Genomic DNA, 21,729 nt, shown 5'->3' with positions numbered 1-21,729 from the left:
GAACATTCCTGTATAGGTCTGCTGGTAAATGATCTATGTTGTAAAGGATGAGATTTTATGGAATGTATTGTAGTTTACATGGAGGACTATATTCATTAACAGTGGCCAGGTCATCTAACAAAGGGTAATTGATTACAAGACAATAGATACAAGTTGACAATTCAATGCATTGTTTCTGTCAAATGGTTACTGATGCACACCATGTCATTTGAAGAGAGTTCAATTCACTCCAGTAAAAGGATAATAAACATTAACAACTATTTCCATGCATATAATATTGTGCGCCCGCATTCCTAAAGTCCTTGCAAATCATCATTAACTCTCACAACCACCGCCAGATGAAAATCTCTTGCCACTGCCTGTTAAACTAGAAAATGGCTGCAGGTAATTGATTACACAAGCCGGTAAGCCATCCCATTGCAATATATTGAAATGAATTGTACCTTTGTACAAAAATGCATGAGATTCCAGCACTTTTATGCAATTACGCCAGTCCCTATTCAAGTGGAAATAAAAATTTTAATCAATCATTTTTTGTTGCAACAAAAACAACTCTAATGTAAGCCTGTAACCATTACAGCAGATCTCTCACTCTAATTATTTATTGATCACACATTGATGTAATGACTTTACACCCAAACTCATTAGGATGAGCCCTTAATAGTTTGTGATGCAATCAAACTCAGTCACTGGGTACAAAATTAAGTAATAAAGTTGTGTCTTAACATATGAATGGAACCATGCATAAAGTATGAGTCTTGGCGCTTGATGGCACAGGAATAAAAAAACAAGAGGGGTCCACGACCAGTTAGTTCTGATATTTCTGATTAAACATTTTCCTGTCATCGGTGGTGCTGCAACATGTAGGTGAAAGGAATAGGAACGTGCCTTTGAATAAGCAGAGTCCTTTTTTCTTTAAAAGACAGCTGGCAGTCCAATCTTTTAAGTCTGCTGATGACAATTTGGGAAAGGGTGTAGGGGTAATGGATATTCAAGAATTTGATAATATGCAATTCTAAGAAAATATATGAACATAGTATAAAATGCCACAATAGCTTAGTCTGCAGGAATGAGATTTCAATATTAATTCACACAGCCAGAAACAAGACAACCTTTCTGTACTGCTCTTAAATCAATTATATCATACACCAGCCACATAGAATCAGGGACTCTTTTGCTACATTTTTATGTTTTATATATTAGTATAATTGTGATAATAATCATTGTTGTCATTATTATTTCCCAACACATATAGCAACTATATATCAGCTACATGTCCCTCTGTTTTCATCTTGTTGGCCGTTGCTACTGGCATAAATCTATTTTAGATTTACTAATTTAAGCCCACAATCTCAATCTTTTTGTCTAAGTCCCTGCAAGAAAACAAATGAGTGAATTTCCCAAACTGTTTAAATATTTCTTTTGATTGTCAACTGAAACAGACATATTGGTTTCTTTAGGTATGGCGATTAGCCCTTTCTAACTAACAATGACAAACACAAGTGGCAAGCTGTGTTTTGATTCTGAAATAATACTAGAGCACGGTCAAAGTTGTTTCAAGCTTGGCATGAGAAATCACACAATCACTTTTCAGTGATTCCATTTAATGCATGAGAACCTTTAAGGTACATTTTAGTGAGCATCAGCACAGACCTTAACAGCAAAGCTTTATTGACTACGTAATCACTCACCAAAGAAGCAGTAGATGATTCCAAAGAGGCAGCACATGGAGCAGACAACTGAGGGAACAATCTCGTATCTCCTCTCAATCTCCTGGTCACATCTCAGCCCCACCTCAGCCAAACCCAGCAGGTGGCTGGTGGAAGTCATGGTGACTGAAGTGAAGTGGGTTGGAGTTTAGGGGAACAAAGGAGGGCAGGGGGGAGGGGTGGAGGGGGATGTGAAGGGGATGACTGGATCAGTGGGCCTCACCCATCGAGACCTGTCTACCTGCAAATGGGAGATGCAGAAAGAAAGTGATGGAGAGAGAATAAGAGGGAAAGCCAGACAGAGGAGAGAGTGATTATTGATTGCTTATTTTAAAGTTCTCAGCTGTGAGTGCTGACAGAGCAGTAAGCATGCATCAACATTTTGAAAAAAAAGAAACATCTCAGCACAGCACAGCCACTCTAACAACTGCAGTTGAAGATGAAATGACTGCATACTAAAAAAAAGAGGAATCCAGCCACTATCATTGACTTATACAACGAAAAGGTTGCAACAAATTGTTGCCAACAGTTCAAAAGTATTTGACTGGTAGCAGAAGAACTGCGGCACACACACAATGGTTGCCATGGAAAGATCGACAGATGCATTTGCATAAATTTCCATGTTGTGGGAAAATGTGGCACAAGTATAAGACTGTTCGTGAGCTTGGTATTTGATGCACAAAGTATATGGTACAAAGATCATGTATTGATTGTTCCTGCTACCAGTGCTGAACATAGTGTATAGATCTAGGGCATTTAGTTAAACATATGCCAGAGTTTTGATAAATAAAACTTAACATTGGATAAACTGCACTGTTACCTTGCAAAAATAAATATGATGGTCAAGGTCTTTCAACATGAGTAAGGCAGCAAGGATTTTGGTGGACAAGATCATACTTCAATATAGCAATAGCAATGTAAAAGAAATACTACTGGGATGTAGTCTATAAGTACATAAGCAACCAAACAGCCTATCTTGGCTTATAGTTGGTCAGGAACATTTTTGAGACACTCTATGAGTGCTATTATTTCTCCATCTGGGAGGGAAAAGGCAAAACAAAAGCGGCTGCACTAGAAACACATCACATCCAGTGAACAAAACAAAACCTGGACTGAAGTGGGTTATTTTAAGTGGAAACCATTTGATTGATTGTAACCTTTAGTAAAAGCATACATTGTATTCCACAACCTAATCAAAGATACAATATCAATGTAAAAGCATGGTTATATAGTGTGAGTAATTTAGTGTGATTAAATACTGTATATAATTAGACTCCACTAACTATACTGAATTAACTATCATTTGTAAATGACATCGTAGAGCAGCTTTCGCTATTACAGTTTTTTAGTTATGAACAATTACTTGTTTCACAATCAATTTTTTTGTACCCGTGTGTAAGGTATTACAACTTTTCATCTAATGAGATGTTATGTAACAATCTACTGTTACATATTATAGGCCAGTATTGATAACTTCATTCTAAATTGATCTCCCTGTGTACTTTGGGTCACCAAAAGACACAAGAAGATCAATAAGGAGTGTGGTGTTAGGTACAGACACATTGCTTTCAATCGTTTCCTTTTACTTAAAAGGCATTTGTTGAGGTCTTTTATTGGATGAAAATGTGCCTGGGGCTTCAACATATGTCCTTTTTTTGGTAGTATCTGTGCCATCAGCTTATGAAACAGATCAAAGTCAGCTGTGTTTCACATATTTTGTGTGAAGATAGCTGAGGGCAAATTCAGTCAATCACTGTGCTGCACTCTACCCTAATAATGCATACCTTACAGTTTTAGCAGGAAGAATGTAAATGTAAATGTGCTGTATTTATATAGCGCTTTTCCAGTCTTAACAACTGCTCAAAGCGCTTTTACATCTACAGGAAACATTCACCATTCACACACATTCATACACTGTGGCCGGGGCTGCCGTACAAGGTGCCACCTGCTCATCAGATAAACATTCACACACATTCACACTCCGATGCGCAGCACCGGGGGCAACTTGGGGTTCAGTGTCTTGCCCAAGGACACTTCGACAATGACTGCAGAGGCGGGGATCGAACCACCAACCTTCCGATTGGCAGGCAACCGCTCTACCACTGAGCCACAGCCGCCCCTGCAGCCACAGCCGCCCCTGCAAGAACTGCAGTAAAGTCAATTCTAATAGCACACAGAATACGTTGTAAAAAAAAGTGTGGACAAGAACACCTATTTTGGCAGTGTAATAGACTCTTGCTGTAAACCACTCACCCACACACAGCTCCACACTCATTCAGGCATCCAATCCCAATGGTTTAAGTTTTAGTTGACCCACAAATTAAGACCTACTAATTGTATTGACTCGCTCAACGGTGAAAATCTTCAAATGGGAGCATCCTCAATTGCTAAGGCTTAACAACGTCAAGTCCTTTTCACAAGTCCTTTTTGTTTCCATTAGCCATGTGTGAGTCAACGCAATCTCATGAATGGGATTGTATGATATTGTACGAAAAGTTATGCACACTAAAACGTATGACGCTAAACGAAAAATAGGAAACCTCCTACTGGTCCCGTGACACCGGATACAGAGCTCTGTGCTACAGAGTGGCAACTACTAGCTGTTTAAGCCTCTACAGAGCGTTGTGCCACCGACTATGGTGCATCCAAACGACTATTTAAGTTTAGGAAAAGATTGTTGTTTGGATTAAAACACTCCCATGTGACATACATTTCCTAAGTGAAAGTCTTTTATTTTCTCTGGAAGTCCGCTCCCTGGCTTGTAAGTACTGCATGTTAACGCCCACCCGTCCTCCCCGACCACTTCCCTATGCTGCCAGCTGCGTTCTTATACAGCAGCCGTCAATGTGGTGCACACAGCAAAATAAAAGTGTAAATCATACGAATTACAGTGCTTAACTTTTCGAACGTATGGTTCATGAGAACCGGCTGTGTGACTGCACACTAAATCTGTCTGGCCCTGTTTTTCATCTTCTTCACTCCTATCGGCATGCTGTCTATCTGGTAAAGCCCCAGAGTTGGGAAGGAACATGCAATCTTGAAATTGAGGGTTTTACTGATGTTAAAATTGTAGTCGGGCTCAAACAATTGTACTGCACAGTACATCAGTCTAAGTGCAGTACCACTACCCCCAAGTCATATTGCCTTATTCTACTGTAGTTACAGAATGCAAACAAAACACCATACAATTCTTTTACAGCCTCTGCTGGTTAGAGATTTTGTTTTAGAATTTAAGTTCTTTTGCTCTGGAGCCATTACCTTTATGTGGTTTTCTCTTTCAGGTCACTGCACTTGTCATGTCAGTGACGTACAGATGACATACTGCGCTTACTCTTGCACACGCATTTACAAACATCCTTGCCACCCTGATTGCAGTGGGGAAGTCATTCTAACTTAGTAGTTTCTGATGTACTTTGACACACGCATGCACACACGCACAGACTTTTTCATTTTTTTTCTGTGTCATTTGGAGAAAACAAAACTACACAGAAGTAGAATTCAAGAAGAAATCAGCGATATTTTCCCATGCTAGACTAGCTTTTGAAATTAAAATACTATTTTTGCTAAAACTCAAGTTTCACAGTGGTCAAGATAAGATAAAAAGAGGTGTAACATTAGAATGCATTGACCATCATATACAAATTTCAATTTGACCAGTGGCTTTATTGGTTGCAACAAGCACAACATCAGCACTGCAGAAAAAACTAAACATCTATGCACTCGCATCAGGGCAAATGTCACCAATTGTACACACAACAATCAAGGTCTAGCAGCATTTTTTACCATAACCATTTTATCAATGATGGAAGTGTGGAGAGGGATGAGCCTAGTAAAATGAAAAAAAGTCTACACTATACTGAAATGATCTCACAAAATAATTGCTAAAAATTTCGAGTTATCATTTAGACATTTAAATGTCAGTTGCTATAATTGCTTTTTAGCCACAGAACCTTTCATCAGATCCCTTCCTATGTCAGCAACACCCACCTGAGTTTGTGCCTCTGGGCTTCCCTGTCACTACTAATATAGAATTAAAAGCATTAACATAGATTAAGATGAACTATAAGCTAGTATTAAACATTATAATGATACAGTATAAATGAGGCTCCCTGTGGGAGAAGATGGGAGCACACGACTCAGAGCTAAATGAAAGCTGATTAGCATTAATTAAGGGTGTTTGAATGCAGCGGTCTTTAGTGGCAACCATGTTAGTTACATGCACAACATGCACTACACTGCCATGTTGAGTACAATAATAACTGTGAGGATAATATGTGATGCTGCATTTAATTTGTATATGTTAATTTCCCCACTTAGGTGCAGAGCAGCAATACTAGAGCAAGACACTTCAACTGAGTGGTGTGTATTGACAGGAGAAACTGTCTGCTTCATCGAGTGCTCCTACGCATCATACCATCCTGCTGCCCTGCAGACTTATGATTCCCCATCAACTGATTATCATTTTATCATTATAAGTTGCTGCAGAAATGGTTATATGGTAAAACTTTAACTAAATGGCTAAGGTGAGTTAAGGGAAAGCACCTGGAAACAATATCCCTTTTCCAGCATTAGAAACTAGAAAGCAATAAGCGAGAGGACATACTTTTGCCAAGTCAGTCCACTACATTTAAATGATTATTATTTAAAATAGGACATTTTTTGAAAGGCTTAATCTATCAATCCTAAAATACATACAGTAATAGACCTTCATGGAATGTGCTAGATGTTTTCCATTGTGTTAAGTACAAAGCTTCAAAAGGAAAATATAAAATAAAATGTTTGCTTTTTTTGCTTGTTTTTTTTTTTTTTTTTGCTATTTTGCTGGTTAACAAACCTAAAAAGCCCTGGATATGCACCTGCATTCAGATCTGCTATTTTAAACAAAACGCCTGTACCAGTTGGCATTCCATGCAGAGCGGGTCGAAAACCTGATTACAACTGAAGAAATTCCAGTTCATTATTACCCGTCTTGGAAAAACAGACTCAGAGGGTGAAAGATTTTGAAGTTTGTTGCTTAGTTCCACCACAGGCACAGGGAAAACAGTAATTTAAAAAAAACTACAGACCTCAGAACTCAAGTATTATAAAAACAGTTTGAGGATTGTTCAATGAATAACTAGAATTGAACGGTTGTATGCCTCCGCCAACCAGTCAAGTTGCAGTTTCCATCCATGTCTGTCCAGACTCATATAATACACTGTATGTAGTAAAGTTATCAACATATCGACAGTGAAATATTTCCAGTGAGAAACATGCTGGTTTGCAATTTTTTCTTTTTTACAGAAGACTGATTCGTCACACAGTCCAACGACAATTACCTGAAGCTTAATATCAGCAAAACCAAAAAGCTTGTGGTAAACTACCAGAGGAGCAGGACAAAAATGGCAGTGGACAATGATTTAAACATAGATGTTGCATGCAAAGAAGCTACAAATACCAAAATGTGGATGCTTCACACACATCTTCAACCTGGCAGCACAGTAGATCTATACAATCACCACAGTTTCAAGGTGAGCACCCAGGACGAGTGTCGCCAATATAGTATCCGACCAAATGTCTCCCCTTCTGTCCCTGTGTTATGGCAAAAAGAATAGCCAGAAAAGTGTTTTTGCATAAAATTATTATGTCACAATGAGGTTTACTTTAACTTTTGGAATATAAAATGGCATTACTTCATTAATCTATCCTATTAGACATTTGTGTGAAACTGTGTCATAATTAGCATAAGCATTTTTCAGTTATGGCCAGAAATGTGTTTAGTGAGGTCATAGTGATCTTAACCTTTGACCACCAAATCAGTTCATCCTTAAGTCCAAATGGACGTTTTTGCCAAATTTCAAGATGTTCCTGAGCTACTGAGTTTACAAGAATAGGACTGATGGGAGGCTATTGCAGAGGCATACAAGAAAACATTAATTGAAAGAAATTCAGAGTCGCCACTGAACATCTTCTGTGTCCCAGGCACTGCACCAATGTTTATTTCCTTGACAGCTTTATCAAATAAATTATAGTAATCATGCTCAATCTACACCTTATGACTCTTCAAGTTGACTGTCGGTTTCAATGCGTGAAGATTTTGTCAATTCCCATTCTGACCTGACACTACTGTTTAGTGCTACACCCACAGAGAGATGACATTATTAGAAAATAGCCCACCAAGAAGGTCAGAATAAAGAAGAAGAAAAAAAACAGCATTTTAAGCAACGGTGTCACGTCCTCTCTGTTGCTATAACAACCAGCAGCGGTAAAAGGACTGTGCAAACTGGAAGTGGGGCTCATCTCCATGGGAATGTGCATGTTAAGAGCCAGTCTGTGATCGTTTCTTTAAGGCCCCTGGCAGCAGACGGTTCTGACCTCTGACCCTATTCAGCTAGTGCTTCTTTATACTTACTAACATATTAGGGTATCCACTGAACTAAGTGCATTATAACGGTCCCATTTAATTTTCAATAGTTAAACGTTCTGGCTAAAATAGTGGCTTTTCTGGGGTAACTAGACCACCATCTACCGCTGACCTGCCAGAGCACCGTGACCGGCAGCTCACAGTGCTCTGTACCCAGCGCACAGTCAACTATTCTCAGTTAACTGAACCACCAACTACCACTGAGTTGACGGAGCACAATGTAGCGCACCGTAGTCTGCAGCACAAAACTCTGTAGCGGTTTAAACAGCTAGCAACTGCTGCTCTGTAGCACAAAGCTCTGTAGCTGATGTCACGTGGCCAGTCTGAGGTCTCCTAGTTTTGTATCTACATTTTGGTGTGCATAACTTTTCATACGATATCATACATCGAACCCGTTCATGAGAATGCTTTGCAACACTCTGTCAATATACCTTTTTTTCCCCATCCAAAGTGAAATAAGATACGTCAAAATAATCAAATTTCTAGCAATACAGGATTGCACAGCACAGGGTTGGATTTTCCATCAGCTCCACTTGAGAGCTTGTATGTAAGTACAGTAAGTATAGTATAGTCTGTGAACTCTGCAGTGAAACCAACATGTAAATGCTGTTTCACCGGCTCGCTTTTCCTCCCAGCTGACAAATAGGCAGCACTGAATCACATCACAAAGCCCCTCTGACACAAATAGTTCACACGATGATTTGCTAAGCGATTTCCTTGCTTGCATGCCTCTGTCACCCTGACAGGCCAATAATGTTAGGTTACATATCATAAACCACTGGCAATGTAATAACCATTCTGCGTGTTGATATGCTCTCTGCTGGAGTTTTGCTTCTGTTCCTCTTCTTTTTAGATGAGTAGACAGTCTGAGGTCACAGATCAAATCTGAACACTGCGGCACTGTAGTATGGGTTTTATGACTTCTTCTGCTGTATGCCAGCTTGTATTTTACGTATCCAAAGTGTATTTGCCACTCAATACAGCTTAACCTTCACCGCCGATTTTTGCAGACCTACAAACTATAGTTGACGTACAAATACTGCTACCTTATCATATGATATTACTTATCACTATGTATAAAACCAGATTTTGTACTGGAAGACTAGATTATGTTTTAAAATGTAAACTGATAAAAATGTCAGGTAAATATCAAACTGTTTTCCGTAGAAATTCAAAGGAATGTGAAGAGCAGTAAGCAGTGTGTAAAGCATTTCCTCCCCAAACCTGCAGCGAGATAAATTATATTTTCTCAATTCTATTGATATGGGCAGACTGAGATGGAAGAAAAGAAAAAAGATGAAGAGTTTTAAAGGTTTTGTGCCTGTGTTTGTTGTGTATGTGTGTCAGCATAAATATTTCAGAGGCCCCAAACTGTGTGGTGGCGACAGAGCATCACCAGAATGAGGACAAGCTGCTCCAGGGTGGGGATTGGAAGGGTTGGACAAAAAAAAGAGGGGAGGGGGGGGGGGGAGAAAGGCCTGGAGAAAAGACGGAGAGCAAGATCAACAGCAATGTTTGGACATGGAGACAGTTCAAACAGAAAGACATGAAAACACCCAAACCTTCACATAATTAGAAAGTCTGCAGGTTCAGAACTGCATCCTCTTTTCCGTGTTTGCAACAAAGTTTATTTGAGAGTTTCCTCAAAGACAAGGAGTCTGACATGATGAAAAACTCAAAAAAGAAAGTATATATTTTTCCCTCTTGGCAACTTCAGGTCAGCTTCCTGTCTTTTGAACTTTTGCAAAGGCACAGTGTTATCCTCAACAAAGCCAGACCTCGGTTTAACTGTAGTTTCTGTGTAAAAAAATGACAACACAACAAAAGTGATAGCAAGTCAAAGCCCTGCAGGTAAATGTAGGTCCACTCTTCTTAAGAATACTGTATTGAGCAAAAAGAGTCTCTTTATAAGTGTTCATCGCATTATCTGTATTAGCATTACAAAATCAACACGGTAGAATCTGTTGGTTTTATTGAACTTGATGTTTGCAAAATAAAAAAAACTGACTATGATTCCTACAAAGCTCCAATACGATACAACATATTTCAACAGCAGTGTGTCTTTAAGAAACGGTTATGTCATTACTCTGGATAATAAACAGACTCGATCTAAACAGTTTTCTCTAGTAATACTTTCTGCTGAAGAAATGAACCCCAGAAAAAACTATGTAATAACTATAGTGTTAATTTTTTATTTAGTCTAAGTCTTAGTCTTGTGCCAAATGTCCTTGTTAGTTTTAGTCCTATTTAGTCATTCACATGTTTTTTTGTTAGTCAAGTTTTAGCTGACTAAAGGTCTCGTCATTTTAGTTTAGTTTTATTCAAAATAGAACTCAGGTACTGTATCTTAGTGAAGTCTTGGTCAAAACATTTTAGACTTTTTTTAAATAAATTATTTCTGAGATTATTTCTGATAACCATGTCAGTCAAATAGTGTTTTACACATTAAAATATTGGTTAAATTCCATAAATACCTGACAAAAGACACTTGTTGAATGATTTTTGTTGAATGTAACTCTGTTAAACGCGTCTGGTTTTATATCAAGCCTCTTCCTTCATGCAATTACAATCGTAGACAGACACATGTTAGATAAGCGCCAGGGCTCCTGGGCTCAACAGACCCTTGTTTTTTTGGCCAGTAGTTGCATACATTTCTCCAGCCGCTCTGCAAGCTGTTTAAGCTCCTTTCCTACGCGCTGTAGCGGCTTCTGCAGCAGGCTGAACCGGGCTTCCTCCCTCCCCCGCCCGGGCCACATTGCTACCTGGATGTGTGACGACTAGATGAAAAAAAGGGGACATGCCAAATCTCTAGATGAGCCACAGCCAAGCCGCGTCCAAACGGACACCTCACTAGTTCTATCTCATGATGAAAAAGTAGAGTCGATTGTAGACGAATATGAAGAGAGATTTTATCTTAGTTGTTTTTTTATGCAAAACATTTTAGTCTCGTCTTTTTTTCGTCAACAATAATGTATGTTAATTTAGTCTTAGTCAGCGCTTTTGAGCATTGGTGCAGTCTCGTCATCGTCTCATCTTCGTCATGTAAAAAAAAGGTTGTTGACGAACATATTTAGTCTTGTCTCGTCTGGTGAAATTAACACTAAGTAACTATGTCGTTTTTCACAACTAAAAATCCATTCAGTACTATTGTTTTGGGGTGGTAGCAGAAATTGAGGAAATCTATATATATATGTCCTTTGTACTCTTAAGAGGGTTTAAATGGACAATTATCTCTCCTAACTGGTATGAAGTGGTGATATTGATTTTTAAATGTACCTTAGTGTAGGCTACAGCTCAACCAATACGACTACATATTACATCAAGGCTGTAATTAATGTCAGAATTATTTTTGTATCAGATAGCTTGTGTGAGGATAAATGATAATGCAACCTAGAAAGGGAAAGGACGTTCAGTAGGTTATAGTTCAGTGGGCTAAAGCAGGCTGATGATTTAGCCTGGGTTAGTCTAAAGGTGAAATGTAGGTAAATCTTGCTAATACTACTGAAGCTATTACTGAGGTAGCAAGCCTTCTCACCCTGGCAAGGTTAACAAGATATTACAGACATGATCACAGGATTGGGGAGAGAGCAACCATTACTCCAAAGAGTTGCATTCACATTGTAATATTTTACAGAAGCCACATTTGTTTGTAGGGGAAACACATGGCCTCATTCATTATTTATTATTAATAACAGGGGTTTGCAATATCTGTTTGTCAGGTGTGTGTTTGATCCACCACTTTGATCCAATTTCATACAGACATTCCTGGTCTCGTGAGGATGAATATTAATTCAAACACAGATTACAATTAGTATAAAAGAGGACATGATGACTGGCAGTGTTGAGGGCAAACCCTTACATAGCCATCAACACCCCAACTTCCACACTACACAAACTTCCAACTACTTTCATAAAAGTACAAAAAGAAAAAGAAGGAATGCTAATGAATGCCACATTAGTAAACCGGAAAACTTGTTTATTGACATATCATTAGAGGGCAGGAATGTGTTGGTGCTTCTGGGTAGCTGGTGTGTAATCCACAGACTAGAATTATCTGCCTTTTACAATCTTTGTATTTCCTGACTCACACTTCTAAAAAGGTACATATCTGACCATCCATGTGCTCAATCTTCTATGCATACTGTAAGCCAAAGACTCATACCCAGATAAGATTTAGGATCTTGATTCAGAACATGGAGACAGTGATAGCCATGTCATGATTAATATCCGTCGGCACCTTTGGTATTCTGTTCCGTGTCCAATTTGGAGAATGAGAGAGGGAGAGCATTTATGTGCATGTGACAGTGAGTAACAGTGTTGCTGATGTTAAGGTTACTAACAGAATGACTGTTTCCATCTAGCCCATCTGTCACCGGGGAGACTACTACCGTGTGTGTGTGTGTGTGTGTGTTTGTGTCATCAGGAAAGCAGAAAGAGACTTAGAGATTTTGAATCTGCTTAAGACTCAAGTCAGATCTGACATGAAAGAAATATAATAGTCCTCCTATGTAGCATATGTTCTCATGCGATCTGCTGTAGAATAAAGACACTGAGGGAATAAATCCCAGTGCCATTTCTGTTGTTCCACAGACCATTAAGAGATAACATACAATTATCTCAGTTCTTTCACTATATTCAAAAGGACACTGGTCTTTATTCCAATAATGAGTGGTGTGATGCGTATAGCTCTTTAGGTGCAGTGCCATGAGAACAGTACTTATGTACTGCTGTTGACATTTGGGAGGATGTTCCTTACTGTGGCAATGGGTTTGATGGTGATGCAGTGGTGTGCAGCATTTGTACCATTTACCAGTTTGCTACAACAGAGTTACCAACATGTGTGCTGCTTAAAATGCTTACACAAAGCTTTGCTAATGTCCACAAGTATGGGAGGTAAACTGTGAAGTTTTTTTATGAAGGAAAACGTTCAAACACTCCTTCCATTTTCCCAAATGTGAGCTGTTTTTCTTTGATTTATGTCTTTGCACTTTGCATATTTGGGGGTTTTAAATTATGTGTTGGACAAAACTAGCAATTTTAAGAGCTTGGTTTTTGGGAAATGGCAATTAGGCCCGATTTTCATTGACAATTTGAAGATAATCATTTGTTCCACACATATTTCTTAGCAAGCCAAACTGTGCAGTTACACTAAACTAGCTCTTTGGTCAGTTGGCATAGTAACCAGAAAGGCATAAATAGCCTTGTTATATTGGAAATACCTAAACTGGAAACTGCTGAATCTACTGTAAAGAAGCTGCATCCTAATCTTACTGTAATTTTGCTTAACAAGCTTTAGACTTCTTATTGAGCCTCTGTATTAACTGTTTTAAAAGCAATTGCCTTTCTGTGCATTTCCTTCTTTTTGCTATTTAATCGCGTGGTCACATCTTACAGTGTGTGGTGGATAAAATTATTGGATAATGTTTCAGAAGCATAGACAAAATGTTATAACCAGTAAAGACATTACTTATATTCCTAAATGTAATATAACGGCACAATATTTACAGCTCCGTTGAATAAAGCACTGACATTGGTAGATAAATAAATGTAAGAAATGTAAACAACACTATTTTCCACAACTGTGTTGTCAAGTGCTATTCAAGGCCATTTCCTTGCCAAAATGCAAAATTAAGTCAGGGCTTTAACGCTTAATGGGTAACTTTTAAAAACAAATTTGGTCGCAATTTAAACGGTTGAAATGCCTTTCACTGCTAACAGTCTTTAGTTCATCATTTCCTTATCTGCATCCAGACAAATTCTTTGAGTTAATATTACATTTTATTGGTATTGCACTTTACATTACAGCAATCTCAAAGTGTTATAGAGCATATAATGCAGTTTAAAAAAATCAAAGTCAATAATTCAAATTTAAAAAAAGATCATGGTCAATAAATAGTTAAAAAATGATCTGCCCCCTCCATAACGCATACACCATGCATTTCTTTTGCCCATTTGTATCTGTAAAATAAAACAAAACTATAGGACACTAAAAACTATAGGTAAAAAAAGCCTTGACCTGGCTCATTTGGTTCTCGGGTCACTAGGTTTTAATGCGGGAGGGTGATTTGTATAGGAGCTGTTAATTTTCTCCTCACACTCCCTCTCCCCCTTTGAGCTACAAGCCTATTGAGATGTTGGAGTGACCTACAGACCCTTTGTGGACCCACCCACTCACACACACATACAAAAATGAAACAGAGAGAGAAAAGTGTGCCCGGAGACTATTCTAGACATAATGTCCTCATCTCTAGATGATCATTCTCCCACCCAATCCCTTTTTTATCTATTCATCCATCTAGCAAACAACAACAAAGTATGAACAGAAACGGCTTTGCCGCACAGTGATCTCAGGTGTATCTTCAAATGTTGCATGTGTACTGTTGGCAGCCTTGGAGCACTTCAAATGAAGTAATATGAAGAGTGTGTGTGTATGTTTCCACCCACATGTTGGTGGCCTCAGCATTGATCCCCCTCTAAGCCTTGGTCACTGCTTGTTGCCTGGAGGTGAGGTTGCAGGGTAGTAAAGAGGCTTTCATCAGATTACAGCTCATTCTCTGTCTTTCACCGTCTCTCTTCCCGGAATAATTTAACCTCACTGCTGCTTTCAACCACTTTGCTCTGTCTCTCTTTTTTCCCCTGTTGAACACTAGACCTAGTTTAAACCACAGTGTTGAATTTGTCATCAATCCCATGTGGATCGATTTGTCTCTTTCCAAATGTCCGCCATGAGCTGTTCAGAGCTGTATGACTGCACATCAAAATGAACACTCAAAATGCAGGAAATTAACAATATCCTTTTACAGTTATTCAGGCAACTGAGGTCAATCTATTTGACAACCCTAATAAGTACATATTACTTTTTACAGCATAAACTGATTTTTGCCATTTCTTTCAAAGCCATTATGCCTTTATTTCTCCCATAATTATTTTATGCAGCTTGATTTTGCGGTTTCTGCTTTCAGCGAGCAGTCAAGGAAAAGAGGAAGGCCAAATTGACTTCTTATTTTTATTGTCTAATGGTATGACTGCCTTGTATGCACATAAACTAAGGCCCTACAGTTTCTGACCAACAATGTGCAAATAATAATCAAATTGTCAAAAGGTAAAAATAAAATGATACTAGTAATAGCAATAGTCCCTGTCAATGTTAAATTCTTCTATTATATTTGTAAGTGTAGGTGGAAGGTGGGGGTGTGGCCTTGACCAATTGCCAATTTGCTCGTTTCAAAGCCATGATGTCTCTCTCTCATGGGTGGGCCAAATTTTGAGGGCGGGCAAAGCAGAGAAAGGTGAGGTAGCCTTTCTCCTTATGACCTCATAAGGGGCAAGATTCCAGATCGGCCCATTTGAGCTTTCATTTTCTCAAAGGCAGAGCAGGATACCCAGGGCTGGGTTTACACCTATCGCCATTTCTAGCCACTGGGGGACCATAGGCAGGCTGGGGGAACCCATATTAATGTTAAAAAACTTCATAAAGTGAAATTTTCATGCCATGGAACCCTTAAATAAATATATTGGAGCAAAATATTGGAATACTTTGTGCCTCTAAAATGTAAGAGAGTAGAAGTATAAAGTATAACAAATGCAATGTTCAAGTAAAGTATATGTAAAAATTGTTCTTAAGTGCAGTTCTTTAGCATCAGTGGCAAACACACAGTACATTTGTCTGTGATTGTGTGAAAACAGGACACATACACATACAGAAACACACAAAAACAGTGTGCTGCTCACATCTGTCTCTTTAGACTCATCCTGAATTACTGCATTCAATTGTCACTCTGTTGGCTCAAATTGCTCTGTTTATTTGTTGCTACTTGTCTGTTGGCACTCACATAGACGCAGTATTAGTATGCATTACAAATGAAGGTTGTCTAACACAGATTACTTGACCAAATTTAAGGTTAATATCAGCTGCAATTCTCCTGAAGATGAACCAGAACAGTCTTTGCTGTCAACACAAAGTCCATATACTGTACACTCAAGTCCAAAACGTTCTGCAACTGCGCGCACACACACACACACACACACATTTTTAGATATAGTATGCGTCTAGAACCCAAACATTGCAGCAGATGTGTCTGCTTAGATGGTAAGAAGAGACTCTTCATCTACAAGCCAACATGACAGTCAAGCGCATGTGCACGCACCACACACACACACACACACAACACACACACACCACACACACACACACACACACACACACAAACACACACACACACACCACACACACACACAACACACACACACACACACACACACCACACACACACACACACACACACCACACACACACACACAGTTAGATCTGGTTAGTGCCTCCCAACTTGACACTGTCCTCACAACCAATGATCAAAATGCACATTTTTTTAAAACCCTAACACTTGTTTCTTGCTTGGATACAATACACATAAACCTAAGATCATTTGTTCATTTAACAAAAATCACCTGTTCAATATGACACAACTTAACATCAAAGTACTACTACTTCAAAAAGCAATCCACACATTACATTCAAATTATTGTCTTTTCATTTCATTACAGTGATCTAACTATCATTTGATACAGCTGCTCAGAATGATAAGTACTGTTGCATTACTCTTAATGCATAGTTGGATGGAGACAGAAACAATATTCCATGTTCAGATCATGAAAGTTTCAAGAAACTGAGATTCAACAATTACCATGGAGCATGAACCAATTAGACTTCATTATCTATGGATGTAATATTTCATCATCACTCTTTACTGTAATGTACTGCTGTTTATCAGACACTGTTTCTACGGTCCCATGTACCACCTTTACTGTAAGACTATTCACAGTATTGCCAGTACTGCACTGTACATACTTATACACACACACACACACACACACACACACACACACACACACACACACACACACACACACACACACACACACACACACACACACCCCACACACACACACACACACACACACACACACACACACACACACACACACACACACACTCGTACTACATTGTTTGCCATGTCCGAAGGCTTTTTCCAAGATGTTTGGTTAATTAATTAATTGCAATGTAGAAGAGAACTTGTTGCCAAATTCACATCACAGAGTTGATGAAGATGTAGAAGTACAGTAATTACTTCTTTCTGTGGCTTTCTACAGTACAAGCAACTTGAAGAACACTACATTTATTGCAAAAAGAAGTTGTGATTGTACTGTATTGTTTTTTGTCAATACATTTCAGATTTTGTTCAATATTTCCACTGTGTCTGCAGTATTCTCTCTACTACTGCAGTGCTTTCACAGGGATGTATCTTCATCTAGTACCATAATGAAACATGTATCGCCTATTTTGTACTAAAAATATTTAATGATTATATGGACACAGTGAAACTATGGGTAGCTTGTGTATGGGTGACGTAAACCATTGTTTCAATGGTATTTCACAATAAATTAGTTTTTTGAACCAATGATTGTGCAAGTGCAAGATGTCTTTAAATATATGAATGCATAATGCAATGTTTTGAACATTGGGCAGCCTGTGTTACAAGTAATGACCATTTTGAGTTTTGTGTCTAGAGGTTAGAAAAATGATATCAAGGTCTGAAATTAGTAACAAGTGATTGTAAAAAAACTAAAAGTACCAGTGTATCATTGTGTGTGCGCATGTGAAAATGCTAATGGAAGGGATAGTACTAGTGTGTATTATTGGGATTAGGATTGACTTTCTTGTTTTCTCCCCCCCCCCCCCCCCACTCTCCCTGCCTATTCTTCTGAAAGTCAAATTTTCTCATTGTTTGGTAATTCTTAGTTGTTTTTTGTTTGTAGTCATCCAAGTCCCATTCTACCCTTTTCCTCCTACCTTCTCTCTTTTCACTTCACTCTTAATAGCTATTGTTTTAATAACAAACTTTTTTTTTAATTACTTGAAATATGTGTGAGGGTGAAAGTTTTCTTCTCCACACCAAAAACATCCTTAAAATGTAGTATAATGATATTTTGAAGCAGTTCAGATAAGAAATGAAGATGTTGTTTTACTGCTGTTTGAATGCTGAGGAGCCCTAACCCTGACCAGATTTTTCACACCTTTGTCAGCTATGGAGAACAGTAACATGCCATAAAATGGACATTATTTTTTACTTCTGGCCAGACATCTCATTCACTCAGAGCCTGTCACTTTGGCCAAAGTCCTAAGACTGAGGGCTGCTTGGCTCTTGGTTATGGTAACATAACTATCAACAAAGCACCATACGGGGGGTCTCATTTAAACTATTTTAAATTGGCGATTTACGGTGTGGGGCTGAATCTCAGTATGTTGTCACATTTATATTCCTTCACTAACTCCACATTATCTTATCTAAAACATTGTCATTACATGACACTAAAATTATAATGTGATATCAAGAGCTGTTATTAGTCAAACATGGAATCAATGTAGGAAGAACACAGTGCAACAGAATACACCTGTCAACCAGAGTAACCAAAGTGTTCATAACATTGGGCCTCTTAGAAGAATGGTGTTTTGACTGGAAAATTGTCGGCTGGACCATTTGGACATCAGAGATTATGGTAAATGTTAAACACTTTCATTTTGCTCAGTAACTTCTGTAACAGTGCCCTGCTTGGTGACCCCCAGTAAAGCAGCACAGTTGATAGCAGTAAAACGCACACTGAGTTTAAATGTGTGACTGTAAAAACGCTATGTTCCTAAAAACATAACATGCATTCATAGCCCGTTTTTATCTGATCAATGGTGGTAAAGAAATATGATAAGAACCTTCTGACCAGGTTCATTGAGCTATACATTTCCCAAAACCAAGACCCTAGCTTCAGTTTCAGCCCAGGAAATAAACCACACACCAAGGAGAGCCTTATTAAAAGATGCAATAGCACTAAAAAGTAAAAAACTGTGTGGCTTGACACTAGTGCGATCTCAAATGTCAAAGAAAAGCACATTCAGTAACTGTCTGCACAGTGGTTTCCTAACACTATTATACACCTCATTTTATTTATGCTTCTTCCCATTATGTCTTTTCATCTACAACTGATATCCAAATACTGCACAGCCTTCAAATCCATCATTATATCTCAAGAGATCTAATTTTACCTTTTCAATACTTACGGCTAAAATGTCCCTTATGATCTGTAATTTAAAAGGAGATCCGGTGCTCATAACAGTAAAATGAGAGTGTATGCTCTTTGCATCTATCACTTATGTATTATCTCTCGCTTATATTACTATCTTTCTCACCTGATCAAGGTCTTCTGCTGGTGTGTGTGTGTGTGTGTTTGTGGGGGGGGGGCAACTCTGCACAAATGCCCTTACATACAGTACCAAACACATTATTAACACCAAATAATATAGAGCAGATAACTACAGTTTTTATGTATGTCACATGGTTTAGTTTTAATCCAATTATAAACAGTGTCATCATAAACTGCAGCAGTGGGAGCAAGAACACACAAGTTGAAGCAGTGTCATTTTCAGAAGAGAACTAGTAGTGTGGTACCAAACCCACATTTGCATATTTAACAAAGGAAACAAAAGAAAAAAATGTCTGCACACTTAGCTCAGCAGGCTTGCTCCTACAATTACTTCTTCTTTGCTACAGCAAACTACTAATTATGAAAATGTTTCATGTGCTATTACTGTAGCCTGAAGAAGAGAGTAGGTGGAGAGAGAAATCCAGCGAGAAAAATTAAATGCTTTATCTTTGTTTTGTTTTTTGTACAAATTCCTATTGGATTTAAATGTAGGTGTTTTACTAGACAGATAGATAGATAGATAGATAGATAGATAGATAGATAGAATAGATAGATAGATAGATAGGATGGGATGTGGGTGCACATGACTTTCTGTGAGTGCAAATTAATTTGGCTCCCACTGTTTACACGCTGTTCTACCCAATTATTTTACAAGGGTATCAAATTCAGAGTTTAGTCTTTTTAATTATTAATCCCAACACATCATGAAGGATTCATCTGGCTGTCACTGATATGCGACCGTTGAGAGGTCTGGAAGTGCTCGTGCCTTGTGTTGGAGCACCAAATGTCAAGCAACGGTTTGAAAACAATAGAGGGAAAACAATAGCGGGGCTGTCCTCCATGTGTCTAATTTCCAAAGGCAATCCCAGTGGTGGTGGGCATAAGGCTGCGGGCAACATAATTAGCTCCTGCGAAACATTTTAGCAGTATGAACGTGGTTCGTCTCGGCTGTTGGGTGGAGACAACAGGACAAAACGTTACACTTTAGTCTTTGTTATTTGTGGCACGCGGACGACTCAATTCAATAAATAACCTACGTGCTATGCAAGTATAACATACATGTAATTTGACATGAACAAACATGAACAAAGAAAACTCACCTCAGAAATGCAACATATTAGCGTGTTTCGTTTGTTATTCCCAAGTCCAAAAAGAGAAAAAAAAAAACTGTTTTTAAAAAAAGAAGAGGAGACTCTCCATTTGTTTGGTTGAAACCCCCGACATCGTGATTTCAGTTAACCGTGCTCGGTCAAAAAACAAAAACAGCTAGCAACTCCAGAAAAGCCTAACGCGATGATGAAACAATGCTCAACTCCTCTTGGCTTCAATTTCACACTTAATGCCTGCCTTTCGGTGTCCAGACAGACGCGTTGTTGCTAGCCGGTTGGTAGGCTACCTCAGGTAATATTAAACGCCGATAATGGACCAGTGCGACGGGAAATGGAAATGCTGCCTTGCGGTTTTTATTCCGTGTTTACATCACGCTTTCATATTATATCCCTTGTAAACGACCAGCGTATGCGCTTCCTTTGTGCTCCCTGTCTCGCTCACTGTGGGTAACGGGTTAAACCATTCCCGCAGCACGAGAGGGGGGGTGGAGGAGAGCTATTCATGTGGCTATATGGGAACGAATGGGCTTGGTGACTCGTGGCCAAATGTTGTTATTGTCATGGATAAAGAGACGGCGATGAATAGATGGTGGGAAGGGAAGAAGATGGTGAGGGAGGAGGAAAGGGAGAAAGTGGGAGACAAAAAGAAGAAAATGGGGCAGTAAAGAGGCAAAAGAGGTGCATTTGAGCTGTGTAATTTACAAGGAACGGGCGGCTTTGTTGTGATAATCTTTTTCAAATGTAAGAAGTAATTTAAAGAATAAGTAACACGTGACAAGTACAAGATAAAATGCTGTATTTGACATTGAAAGAAGTTTATTAGTTATTTTTTGGCAGATTATGACCTACTGAAAACGGTAAATTCACACATTAAACCATTATACAGCTCACATGCAAGTGTGATTTCTGATGAACACTCTCTCATGCTAGATTATGCAACAGAGATATAATTACATCCAGTGTAATGGTGTGTGTGTGGGGGGGGGGACAACAACACGTAAGTACCGTCCTAGTGTGTATAGTGTTTAGAGAGCTTTTTGTTCTGCTGCCTGTTAACTTCCCTCAACACCAGTAGTGTTAGTTCAGGACCTTGGAGAGCTCCTGCACCAACCTGCACCAATCTGTGTCAATTAAGAGCTGTAATTTATCAGTTTTTTTTAATCGTAAAATATGAAAGAAAATGTGTTTTAAGAATATTGCGTGGGTTGTTCTTACGAGGAAATTGAAATTGAACAGATGTAGCCATCTTGTAGGC

At 38.7% G+C, this 21,729-nt stretch overlaps 1 protein-coding gene across 1 annotated transcript in view; it reads right to left on the bottom strand.

The window, feature by feature from the left end:
* Positions 1-20,961, bottom strand: part of tmem198aa (transmembrane protein 198aa) — a 37,502-nt gene extending 16,541 nt beyond the window's left edge. The window contains exons 1-2 of the mRNA XM_032529098.1: positions 20,466-20,961; positions 1,692-1,950 (exon numbers count right to left, since the gene is read on the bottom strand). Coding sequence (XP_032384989.1) covers positions 1,692-1,830 — 139 coding nt within the window. The 5' untranslated portion in view covers positions 1,831-1,950; positions 20,466-20,961. The remainder of the gene's footprint in view (positions 1-1,691; positions 1,951-20,465) is intronic.
* Positions 20,962-21,729: the final 768 nt, after the last annotated feature.

Source organism: Etheostoma spectabile, chromosome 11 (assembly GCF_008692095.1).
Source record: "Etheostoma spectabile isolate EspeVRDwgs_2016 chromosome 11, UIUC_Espe_1.0, whole genome shotgun sequence".
Classification (NCBI taxonomy): Eukaryota; Metazoa; Chordata; class Actinopteri; order Perciformes; family Percidae; genus Etheostoma; species Etheostoma spectabile.
This window is presented reverse-complemented; position numbering and strand designations above follow the sequence as displayed.